Source organism: Lagenorhynchus albirostris, chromosome 18 (genome assembly GCF_949774975.1).
Source record: "Lagenorhynchus albirostris chromosome 18, mLagAlb1.1, whole genome shotgun sequence".
In the NCBI taxonomy this organism is placed as follows: Eukaryota; Metazoa; Chordata; class Mammalia; order Artiodactyla; family Delphinidae; genus Lagenorhynchus; species Lagenorhynchus albirostris.
This window is the reverse complement of record NC_083112.1, coordinates 67,302,600-67,315,226: the sequence shown is the minus strand read 5'-3', so window position 1 is coordinate 67,315,226 and position 12,627 is coordinate 67,302,600. Positions and strand designations below refer to the sequence as shown.

Sequence of the window (12,627 nt, the reverse complement as noted above, 5' to 3'; positions counted from 1 at the left end):
TAGACCTCCCAATGCATTGATAATGGAAGTGCAAAATGGTACAGCCATTCTGAAAAACGGTTTGGCAATTTCTTGTCAAATTAAATAGATACTTACCATGTGAGCCAGCTATCTCACTCCTAGATATTTATCCTAGAGAAATGCAAGTTTATGCTCACATAAAACCTATACTCAAATGTTTATAGAAGCTCTGTTTATAATCACCAAAGATTGGAAGTCACCCAAATATCCTTCAGTGGGTGATGGATAAACAGACATCAGATTTTATTGCATCCATACAATGGAATATTACTCAAGAAAAAAAAGGAACGAACTACTGATTCATGCAACAATATAAAAGAAATTCAAGTGCATTATGCCATCAAAGAAGCCAATCTCAAAAAGTTATACATACTATATAATTCCATTTATATGACATTCTGGAAGTGGCCAAAAAAACCCTAAGAATGAAGAACAGATTAGTGGTTGACATGGGTAGGAGTGGAGGAAAGGTTTAACTACGCGGTAGCATGAGGGAGATTTGGGGGCAATGGAACTTGTCTGTATCCTGATTGTGATGATGTTTATGTAAATCTAGACATGTGTTAAAACTCATAGAACTATATAGCAAAAAAGTCAGTTTACTATAAATACCCTTTTTTAATAAGAATAAATTGGGGGAAAATGAGAGTAGGTCTCCTATTTGCCTTAACCCTTACTGCAATTCCCATTTCTTTGTGGCTACAACCGAATTTCTGATTTTAGCTTTTACTAGCTACCACTAGAACACATTAATAGAGAAATAAGTATATTATTACGGTGGTATCTACTAATTTAATGATGTAAAGAAATTAATGTACTCTTCATCTCTCTTTACTGCCCATGTTTCACATTGTTAATACTTAACATTTATTTTTCCGTGTATTTCATGTGCTAGGTGGAGTCTAAAAAATAGATCAATACACAAGATTTACAATTTGACTGTATAAATATTAGTTGTAGTGTAATAAGAGCGATCAGTCTGAAAGAGAAGAGAATGTAACTTTATAAACTTGAAAATGTATCCTCAAAGGGAAATGTTCTGAATGTCAAGATGCATTGACATTCCATGAATTGTTCGGTGGTACTGCATCTTGATTGCCTTAATTTAACCAAGGCTTTCTCGCCTAGCTTTTGTTTTTTCCTGTAACTTACTTGACCTCTCATTGACAAAAGCATAAGTCTTTATCCCCAAGGTGAGCGGATCCAGGGCTCCATGTCTCTGGAAACCTTCAGCATGCTCTTTGATCTCACTGGAACCTTTGCTCTGTAACCTTGTGATGCCACTATCCTCATAGAATTTTCATCGTATGCCCAGGTTTCTGCCTTTCTTTCTTGGATCTCGTGTCATCTTTCTGGGACACCTTTCTTGTTTTGCTGTGGGATATGCTCAGTTATCTTGTCAAGAGAAGCTGTGAGGTAAATTGCAAGCCCTTGCATGCCTGAAAATGCCTTTTTCTATTCGTACACTTCATCATAAGCTTGGATGCTATTTTCTCCCAGAACCTTGGAGGGTTTTTTTCTACTGGCATCTAGTACCTAGTTGTGCAGACAAAAAAAAAAAACCCAACAAAAAGCGTCTGCCAGTCTTTGTAGTTGATTTCATTTTCTTCTCCCCACGCTTTTGTTATCTCCTTTCTCCTTGGTGTTCTCACAGTTCTCTGCAGTGAAAGTAAGTCTAGATGTGATTTTATTCATCTTGCCTGCACTAGGCCCTTTGAATGTTTGGTTCCTTGCCTCGTTTTCTTTGTTCCCTTCTGTATTCGTTTGCTAGGGCTGCCATAACAAAGTGCCACAGACTGGGAGGCTTAAACAAAAAGAAAATGACTTCCTCACCGTTCTGGAGGCTGGACGTCTGAGGTCAAGGTGTCGGCAGGGCTGGTTTCCTCTGAGGTCTCTCTCCTTGGCTTGTAGATGCCGTCTTCTCCCTCTGTCTTCACATGGTCATCCCTCTGTGTGTGCTTGTGTCTTAATCTCCTCTTCTTATAAGGACACCAGTCATCTTGGATTAAGGCCCACCCTCATGACTTCATTTTACCTCTTTAAAGACCTTGTCTCCAAATACAGTCCCATTCCAAGATATTGGGGGGTTAGGACTTGCGCATATGAATTGGGAAGTGGGGAACACAATTCAGCCCCTAATACCTTCTCCAGCTTCTGGATTGTTGTTCTGTCCCTCACACACGCACATACACACAACTGCCTTAGCAGACCTGGAAGGAAGTACACTGATAACGGTCACCTGGCCCTTTCCTGACCTTTGTACTTGATTCTGAGCTGGCAGCACCTCTGGGATTTCCTTTGTGCCTCAGAGTGTTGTTTTGTGCCTCAGAATCCATTGCTTTGATTTTGTCAAAAATGTCTCCCGGGCTTCCCTGGTGGCGCAGTGGTTGAGAGCCCGCCTGCCGATGCAGGGGACGCGGGTTCGTGCCCCGGTCCGGGATGCCGCGGAGCAGCTGGGCCCGTGAGCCATGGCCGCTGAGCCTGCGCGTCCGGAGCCTGTGCTCCGCAACGGGAGAGGCCACAACAGTGAGAGGCCCGCGTACCGCCAAAAAAGTCTCCTAACTTTAGAAACTTTGGACAATTTAGATTGTGGTATCCTTTCTTGTTCTGGTGCTGTTAAAGCTTCGTTCTTCTCCTCCTCTTCCTCTCCTCCCCCTCTTCCTTCCCCTCCCCCTCTTCCTTCCCCTCCCCTTTTCCCCCTTCCTCACTCCTCTCCCTCTCCCTCTCCTCCTTCATTGTCTTTGATGAGATCTTACAAAAGAAGGATACATGAGGTCACCAACACTTAACTCCACCAATCCATCCATGTGGTAAAAGATAAACCAGAAACTTTTTTCTTTTTATTGGCAACAACAAATTCTTAATGGATCAAAGGTTTTATTATTTATTATTTCAGTAATGCCCAGGTGACACATTTTAAAAAAAGGGAAGTTCTGAAAAACTAGCGTCAGAAACAAACTGATAATTAGAACAACTTCAAAAATTTCAGGAAGTCAGACTTCTGAGTAATATATGAACTAAAGGAATAGTATATAGAATCTTAAGCAAAATGGAATCCTCTTAATTATGTGGTATCAGGAAGCTGCAGGACTTAACAGACTACAGTCTTTTAAATAAATGGCAAGGTACTTCATTCAAAAAGTGGTCGAGAGTTTGATACTAATCTTTCTCATGAATTTTTTTAACATTACATATTGCTACATATATATGTATCTATAAACAATATGTTTTTGGCATGTTTTTAAACTTAAAATGTTATTGTTGGGCTTCCCTGGTGGCGCGGTGGTTGAGAGTCCTCCTGCTGATGCAGGGGACGAGGGTTCGTGCCCCAGTCCGGGAAGATCCCACATGCCGCGGAGCGGCTGGGCCCGTGAGCCATGGCCGCTGAGCCTGCGCGTCCGAAGCCTGTGCTCCACAATGGGAGAGGCCACAACAGTGAGAGGCCCGCGTACCGCAAAAAAAAAAAGAAAAAAAAAAGTTATTGTCTTGTGTATATGTCATTCTGCAATCATATTATAAAATATATTACATTAAAAATATTATTTTAATATTTAGTCACATTCATATATGTGTCCCTTATCCATTCACTTAAACCATTGTATAATATTCCATTGCATAGATATACCACAATTTTTTTGGTCCATTCCTCTGTACAGGAAATTTAGGTTATTTTCATTTTTCCAAACAATGTCACAGTCCACATTCACATATGTTTCTTTGTCCACATGTGGGAAGTTTCTCGAGGGCAGTGATCTTTAAACCTTTTATCACATTCAATAAAAATATTTTGAGCATGTACCCACAATGTATGAATATGGTATCCTTTATAAATTATAAATGTATATAAACTACTGTACCAAACTAATATGTTCATCGTAAGTAATACAAAAAAGAAATATAAAAAGGATGAAGAAAGTTTTAAAAAACAATATTTTACAAATATTTTTATTCAGTAGTGGTACAGAAGTCATTCATGTAGATAATGTGATTGTATGCTTCCTTGGTTGCTAAAAATCTCAATTTAAGATTTACTGTCAGTTCAGTTTATTTCAGTCCTGGTCTTGATGACTGCCATACTGAAAAAACACTCCCTTTAAGGAGGGAGTGTAGCTGGGACATGATTGGCCATAAGTAGATTCAGAAAGATATCTTCATTTTAAAAATTGTGGAGTTTTCCAAAAATGGTACTGGAAATCCACATCCAAAGGACTGACGTTGAACACCCGCCTCACTGATCCCATATATAAAAGTTAACTCGATGGGTCATAGACCTAAATATAACTAAAGCAATACAATTTCTAGAAGAAAAATAGGAATGAATCTTTGTGACCTTGGATTAGGCAGTGGTTTCTTATATATGAAACTAAAAGCACAAACAACAACAATAAAAATACTAATAGGCTTCATCAAAATTGAAAACATTTGTGCTACAAATGCTGCCATCAACAAAGTGAAAGACAACCGACAGGACGAGAGAAAATATTTGCAAATCATATATAAGAGACTTATATTCCAAATGTATGAAAATTATTACTACTCAATAGTAAAGGGACAGATAACCCAATTTTTTAAATGGGCAAAGTATTTGAATAGACATTTATCCAAAAAAAATACTGTTGGCCAAAAAGTACATGAAAAGATGCCCAGCAGCATTATTCATTAGGGAAATGTGAATCCAAACAACAAGATACCCCTTCACATTCACCAGGCTCTAATAAATAAATTTAAAAAAAAAACAGGTAATAAAAAGTGTTGGTGAGGAGGCAGATAAATTGGAATCCTTATACACATCTGGTGCGAATGTGAACTGATGCAACCACTTTGAAAAACTGTTTCTCAAAATGTTAAACACAGAGTTACCAGATGACCCAGCAATTTTTCACCTAGGTATACACCCACAAGAAATGGAAATATATGTCCACTCGAAAACTTGTAGATGAATGTTCATAGCAGCATTATTCACCATAGACAAAATGTAGAAACAATTCAAATGCCCATTAACTGATAAACAAAATGTAGTCTATCCATACAATGGAATATTATTCAGTGATGAAGAGAGATGGAGTACTGCTATATGCTGTCACATGAATACACCTTAAAAACATTATGCTAAGTGAAGGAAGCCAGGCACAAAGACCTCCTGGTGTATGATCCCATTTACATGAAACGGCAGGCAAATCCACAGAGACAGAAAGGAGATTAGTGGTTGCCAAGGGCTGTGGGGAGGGGGCATGGAGAGAGACTACTCACGGGCTTTGAGTTTCTTTTTGGAGTGATGAGAACTGGACTCTTGTGATGGTTGCACAACCATGTGGCTGTAGTGAAATCACTGAATTGCACACTTTAAAGGGGTGAATTTTGCGGTATGTGAACTGTAGCTCATAAAGCCTTTTTTTAAAAAATTTTTTATTGAAGAGGAACAAATATCTCTGTCCCCTCGTTATAATTTTTTTTTTTTGCTGTATGCGGGCCTCTCACTGTTGTGGCCTCTCCCGTTGCGGAGCACAGGCTCCAGACGCGCAGGCTCAGCAGCCATGGCTCACAGGCCCAGCCGCTCCGCGGCACGTGGGATCTTCCCGGACCAGGGCACGAACCCGCGTCCCCTGCATCGGCAGGCAGACTCTCAACCACTGCGCCACCAGGGAAGCCCCCCTCGTTATTCTTTAAGGAACTGGTCCCATCTTGTTTTCTCAGCTGGTTCCCACTCTCCATCCCTCCTCCCATGATCACTTTGTAGCTTAGATCCTGGTGCTCCTAAGATGTCAGGCCAGCTTGAAGCCTAGTGGACCCTAGGATTTGCCTGATCAGAGCTCTTAGAGCACAATTGATCTGGAACCTCCGCTTTCCATGCCTTTTGAAGCACTCAGAATGTGTTTGCTGTTTATCCTCTTCTATTTTCTGTGTGTATATGAAAACACATCTGATACGTGTGATGTTGCTTTTTTTTTTTTTTTTTCCAAATTATTTCCATTCTTATTGGTATCTTGTACCAGCCCTGAGACATATGTCAGGCAGGCAGTAGTACTCAAGCCTTAGGATAGGATTTATTCAGTCTTCTGGCTTATAATATATAAAGCCAGGCCCCAGGCCCAAGGGTCTACTTCCTAATTGCATACTGTTTCCACTGTCTGTCTTTTGAATGGTTCATCTTAACCTTTTATAAAAGTGGCATTTACAGTTTGGAGCAATATTCACTCTATTAGGCTCCTGTTGACCTACATCAGGTTCAGTTTTCTATTTTAATCACCTGTTAAATGACACCAAGTCAAATGTTTCATTCATAAAAATGTTCTCTCAGTCCCTGGAATTTGACCAATATTACTTATTGCCACAAAGTAGATGAAACTTGGCCACTGTTGACAAAAAAATTAATCAATAGTCTATCTAAAGGAGAAGTAGAGAATTTTATTTGAGCAGATCTAAAAGATGATAACCCAGGAGACAGTCTTTCAAAAAACTCTGAGGACTGTTCCACTTGTTAGAAGTCAAAGGTACTTCATTGATACAAAGGTACCTCAAGGGAATTCTCTGGTGGTCCAGTGGGTAGGACTCCACGCTTTCACTGCCAAGAGCTTGGGTTCAATCCCTGGTTAGGGAACTAAGATCCCACAAGCTGCCTGGCATGGCCAAAAAATAAAAAAAAACACCACAAAGGTACTTCAAAATATACATTTTTGAGGCAAAAGATTGTACCTCAAAATGACACATATTTTTACATAAGGTTCGCCAAAAACACATAGTCTAAGTCTGCACATACAAAGCAAGCAGTAGGTCACCACGACCCCTTACAGAATTAGGAGAGAATGTAATCTTCCAAGGAGTTACACTGCTGACGTCAGAAGAAAGGAAAAAAAAAATTGATCTTTATGGTGGAGCCAGCATTCCCACCTTTGGGGAGGTCAAGTTAATGTATAATGCACACTGCATATCAGGGAGCGCTCAACACAGAGCAGGGAATGTTATGTTTCCATATTCTTGTCCTGCCTTAAAACGTAAATTTTATTCCATCACCATGTATTTTAGGGATGTGGAAGTTAAATTGTTCTTTATGGTACTTAGGTGTATACTGTTATTACTTCTCGTTCTCTGAATTGGATAATCTTCTGTATGCCTTCAATCACCTATCTGGTAGGAGAGATCCGCTGGTCTTATTTGGGGTAGCCCCCTTTTCCCTGGGGCAGTACAAGAGTACCAGAGTCTTCTCTAGCCTGGAACACTTGAGGAAGGGATCTCTAATCATCTGTCCACCCGGCCACCACCTATATGGTCCTTTGGAGGCAGACAACTCTCAAACGGTCCCATTGAAGCTTGGGCACAGGGAATGTTTCAGAGACTGGAAACCTTGGGGCCCAGCACCCAGTCCTACTGGGTGTTCCATTCCCAGCCGGATTCCCGTGGGGTGCTGATCACTGTTACTCCACGACCTGCAGACACAGGTCTCTGCCATCTGAAGGGAATTCCTCAAAACTGTCTCTGATTGCTGGGCTGGCCCATGTCTTCCTGTCCACTCCTTGGAGCCCCTCCCTGCCTGAAGCTGCTCTTTAAAGTAAAGGAAATGAATGGGCTTCCCTGACGCTGTAAAAGAAGCCCCAGTTGGAGGCTGTCTTTTAGGTACTCGGCAGCTACTGCTTTTGGTCCTTCATCACTTTGGCTGTCAAGCTTCTGAAATAAGAAGCGCAAAGACATGGCTGCCTTCCGGAGGGGGAGGAGATCAGCAGCTATTTCAATCTGTACTTAATATCCCAAAATACCACTGAAATAGTTCCTAGTCAGAGAGTACTTAGAACAGTTCCCGGCATTTACCTGTGTTAAATAAATTCTTTTAGGTGTGTTCTCATGAGGTGAGCAAAGACAAACCTAGAGTAAGTTACTTTCTGCCTTTATACTGTAGAAATCTTCTGCAGACATCTTAAATTCCTTCCAAAAGGGAACAGATCCCAACTTCAGATGCACATACTGTGACCTGGAGCAAGTCATTCCATAGTCCACTCACAAGACAGATGGTTTTCTGTTTCAGATTTGTAAATACTCTTGCTGAGAGCTTCAGTGTCACAATGGGTGAGGAAATTTATGAAAACGTCCCCAGTCACAATGCCAGCGAATATCATTTTTTCTCTTCTGGCAGGTAAGTACCTGCAGTGGACACTTTGCTCCCAAGTTCAAGGGTTTCAAGTCTTTTCCTTTAAATAATACATTGAAACTTTCAATACCAAGAACGTTAATTTATATTAATCTTCCTTTTCATAGAAAGAGCTTCACAATAAACTCATCAGAGATTGCACAACACTGTGGAAATGAGTTCGAAACATCCTACCTTGAATTTGGTAGTGCGTATACCTATGTAATCACAAGGAAGGTTAGTAACTCATTGCACTGAATCAGAAGTTCCACTCAAAGTTTATTGATATGAGTCCTTGAAAACAGGACATAGTAATGATTTAACAGAGTGATATTAGGATCTGTATTTTAAACGAATTTAGAATTAATTCAGTTCACCACTAATTCTGTGGTTTATCATTGCCTTAAGTTCACCTTTAGAATAAAATTAAACAGACTGACCTGCTCTAAACGTTCACATTGACCACTGTCCTCATAGACTGTCAACATGGACCTTAAGCTTTTCGTTCAAAGAGCTGGCAATGTTTTCAACAAACCTGACTTCCAATCTGCTCTCTTATTTAAGAAGAAAAAGCTAGTGAACATATTTTCAAATCCTACCAAGTCCATCCCATCCCAAGGATAAAATGCAGTGTTGCATATTTACATTTAAAATGTGTACTTTCTGGATAGATCCTTTGGTGTAACCCTGAAGGTCCAAATTCAGTTTGCCTGTCTGAGCAATTTTTATTCTGGAAGCAGTCTCGATTTTCATTTCTTCTTCTTGCTTTTGCCTTACTGGTTTAGGATAACGGCTGCCTCGAACCGATGGTAGTTGAAGATATTTCCCCGAACACAGTCAGCATGGCCCTGCAAATCCCCCAGTACTTCCTCCTCACCTGCGGCGAGGTGGTTTTCTCCGTCACGGGATTGGAGTTCTCATATTCTCAGGTTTCCTATCTGTCGTTCTGTATACCCCTCTCCTACAACCCTGCCTTCAAATAATGCTGCTGGGACTTAGTTAAAAGCTGGGGTAGCCATGTATTTACAGAGTAAAAGAAAATTCTAGAAAGCATTATGGTAGGTTCTACCAAACAAGGTTTTAGAAATTACCAAGTCTTATTTACTGAATAAGAATATTACCGTTTAGGGAATTCCCTGGCGGTCCAGTGGTTAGGACTCCATGCTTTCACTGCCGAGAGCACAGGTTCAATCCCTGGTCGGGGAACTAAGATCCTGCAAGCCACACGGCGTGGCCAAAAAAAAAAAAAAAAAAAAGGAATATTACAATTTAGCATCATGAGTGTCCATATATAGGTATCTGAATTCCCAGTCACATGCTAGAGATTTGGGGTCCTAAGTAGGAAAAACTACATTAACGACCATTACCAGGGTCGTGATGGTCAGTGGATCCCACGTTCTGAAACAACCTGTTCATAGCAGGCTCATGCATAGGTCTGTGTCCTCATTATTTTTAAGGTTCACTCGAGGTCTCTTTGTAGCTCCCAGTAAACACACTGATTAAGGCCTAGCTTTTATTTTATTTATTATTATTATTTATTTATTTATTTTTGCGGTACGCGGGCCTTTCACTGTTGTGGCCTCTCCCGTCGCGGAGCACAGGCTCCGGACGCGCAGGCCCAGCGGCCATGGCTCACGGGCCCAGCCGCTCCGCGGCATGTGGGATCTTCCCAGACCGAGGCACGAACCCGTGTCCCCTGCATCGGCAGGCGGACTCTCAACCACTGCGCCACCAGGGAAGCCCAAGGCCTAGCTTTTAAAGGTTAAAAAGTAGTATTGCTTTTGTGACTATTAGACTAATGAGGCACATTTTGCTGATACCTAAATTAGAGCTTAGGTTCTAAACTATTTTATCAAAATACAGTGACAGTCATCCTAAGCCCAGCGTGCCTAATACCTTCAAGTTTTGCAGTAAAGATGGTAAATATGAGCTGGGTAATCCCTTTCTGCGATGACCTCACAGTCTAGTTAAGGAGAGGACTGTAACACAGGTGACAAGAGTTCTAAGAGAAGTTTTGGTGACATAGCGGGGAAGCTCCCCAAAGAGCAAGGTGACAGCGCAGAGAGCAGCCTCCATTTGGGGGGAAGGAGAGGTTGGACTGGATGGCTTTGTCTGAAAATTCTTCTGTAGAAGCAGAATCGGTTCACCTATAGATTCGTCCATTTCATTAAGATGAGAGCTTTGCAAGCATGTGGAGAGTGAAAAACAAAGGATTCTTGTGTGTTCATACCACAGGAGCATTTGGGATGTCTTGTTATCCAAGTGATAATCCTTTTTGCATTTAGACCAGCCTGACTCTTAATGTGCATTTTGGGGGTAGACGGCCTAATTAAGGGAGTCGGTGAGTTAGCTGTGTTCCGCTCTGCAGTTGACGTCTACATCGGGACTCACTCTGTTTCGTTTCCTCAGGCTCCTTCCAACATGAAGTCAGTGCTTCAAGCAGGGTGGCTGTTGACAGTGGCAGCTGGCAACTTCATTGTCCTTATCGTAGCAGGAGCGGGCTCGTTCAGCGAACAGGTACTGGTGCAGACAGAGATCGCGCGTACCTCTGTCATCTCACCTGTTAATCGTCATCGCGACGACCCTCCCTAGCTGTCTGTATATACACGTGGTCCTCTTGGCTAATGGCTGAGGAGAACTGCCAGACCAGCCAGACAGGGCAGATACAAAAAGGTCTTATGGCCAAGTGCGTGCTGATGCTTCTTATTTCTACTTGGAAAATAACCAGATGTAACCAGATGGGGTTAACATACCTACACGCTCATGTGGTTTTACTACCAAAGGAAACATCTTTCCTGGCCTCAGTGAATGCGGCTCAGTGGCCCCAAAGCAGGCGTGTTATCCAGAAAGTTTCACAGTACCTAAAGTTAAAGCCATCCTAAAGGTTGTCGTAATTTTTCCCATTAAAATAAAATGAGGGCTTTTCTGGTTCTGGAACTCTCCTTCAGCACTCAGAATCTCTGCCTCATGAGGGAGCTGTCCCTTTACCCCATCAGACTCATTACTTCCCCCACCAGGTCCCATCAGAGCCTGTGCTAATCCTGCATGCTCATGACCTCAACGTTTTGCCGAAAGATAACATGGGGGTCTTACCTGAGAACACTTCAGCACATTCTTTTTCCCTCAAGAGTACTCTGCCTGGTGTGCTCTGGGTCCCCATCCTTCCAGGGGCCAGCTATTTGTCTTAAGACTCGGGTTTTTCGGAAATTTTGTCTCATCTTCTTAAAGTCCTGGGTGTCTGCACTCCAGAGCCGTTCCAAGAATGTGACTGTTACATTGGGCATTCAAGAAAAGCTGGCCATTCTGTATCTGTGGCAGTAGCTACCAGTTTCCCCTAACAACTTCATTTCCAACACCTTCGATCTGGATGTCTCTAGAAAACATACCCGCGATATATACATTCCCATAACCTGTATTGTTTTTGTTTCTTTCCTTGCTCCAACTTCAATTCCTTCAAAGTGGGCCGAGTATGTTCTGTTTGCGGGGTTGCTTCTGGTCGTCAGCGTAATATTTGCCGTCATGGCCCGATTCTATACGTACGTCAGTCCAGCAGAGATTGAAGCTCAGTTTGATACGGATGAAAAGAAAAAGTACCCGGAAGAGAGTAACCCATATCCCAAGTTGGACTCCGACTTACAGACACAGCTGTGAATATCAAGAAGCAAGTGGAGGACGGATTGGGCCCAGGATGTGCCCAGGTGTCTGTCCCCTGGGGGCAGGACACTCTGTTGTATGGCCGCTGATGGGGAAGACTTCAGAACTGTGAAACAAACCAAGAAAGCTGTTCTCTAAGCAGCCAGCAATGAACCTAACACTCTAAAAGAAGTCCTTTTGTTTGTTTGTTTTTCAGAGAAGTCTTATTTAAAGCATACACACACACATACACATACTTTTACAACACTGAGTCCATACCCTGCATTTAACTCCTTTCCTAACACACAAAGTTATTTTGGCCTAACTTGAATTTTTGAAATGGTGGCAAAGTTCCATATTGTTTGCATTCAAACACTCTATGGAAACAATGTTAAATGAGGCAAAAAGTGACTGTTTAGGCTTTAGAATGGTACACCATAAGGACCGGCTAGTAGGAACTGGTAACTTTACCTTCTGTTTTTAGTTTTGTCTTTCCAGTCCCTACCTCTTTTTAAATTATGTATAACTCAAAAAACTACTCAGGTAAAGGCAAGTCATGATTTTTAGAGTTTCAGTGGTATGAAATAAATTCTCATTCTTAAGAGTAAGTGTCTGTGTATTTGGGTGGGGGCAGAGTAAGAAATCCTTAACATTTCCTTTCCTGATTATAAAAGCTGTGCCCGCTCATTAAAATTTCCTCAGAAGGTGATAAAAGCATGAACAAAGCAAGACCCACATACAGTAAATTCCAGGAACATGAACTATCAAAGTTTGTTTCCTGCTTTTCTCGGGGTTATCTGTGGCTACACTGCTCTTTTCTACTAGGAGCTTCCCGCGTGCATATATTTGTACCA

General features: G+C 41.7%; 1 protein-coding gene across 3 annotated transcripts in view; it reads left to right on the top strand.

Annotated features, from left to right (window-relative positions):
• The window catches only part of SLC15A1 (solute carrier family 15 member 1), a 71,396-nt gene extending 59,021 nt beyond the window's left edge, over positions 1–12,375 (top strand). For 2 of the 3 annotated variants that reach the window (XM_060129021.1, XM_060129020.1), the window contains exons 19-23: positions 8,039–8,146; positions 8,269–8,377; positions 8,926–9,069; positions 10,550–10,657; positions 11,600–12,375. In XM_060129021.1, coding sequence (XP_059985004.1) covers positions 8,039–8,146; positions 8,269–8,377; positions 8,926–9,069; positions 10,550–10,657; positions 11,600–11,791 — 661 coding nt within the window. In that variant the 3' untranslated portion in view covers positions 11,792–12,375. Of the gene's footprint in view, positions 1–8,038; positions 8,147–8,268; positions 8,381–8,922; positions 9,070–10,549; positions 10,658–11,599 lie in introns of those variants that run through there. The other variant, XM_060129022.1, reaches the window with a different exon arrangement.
• Positions 12,376–12,627: the final 252 nt, after the last annotated feature.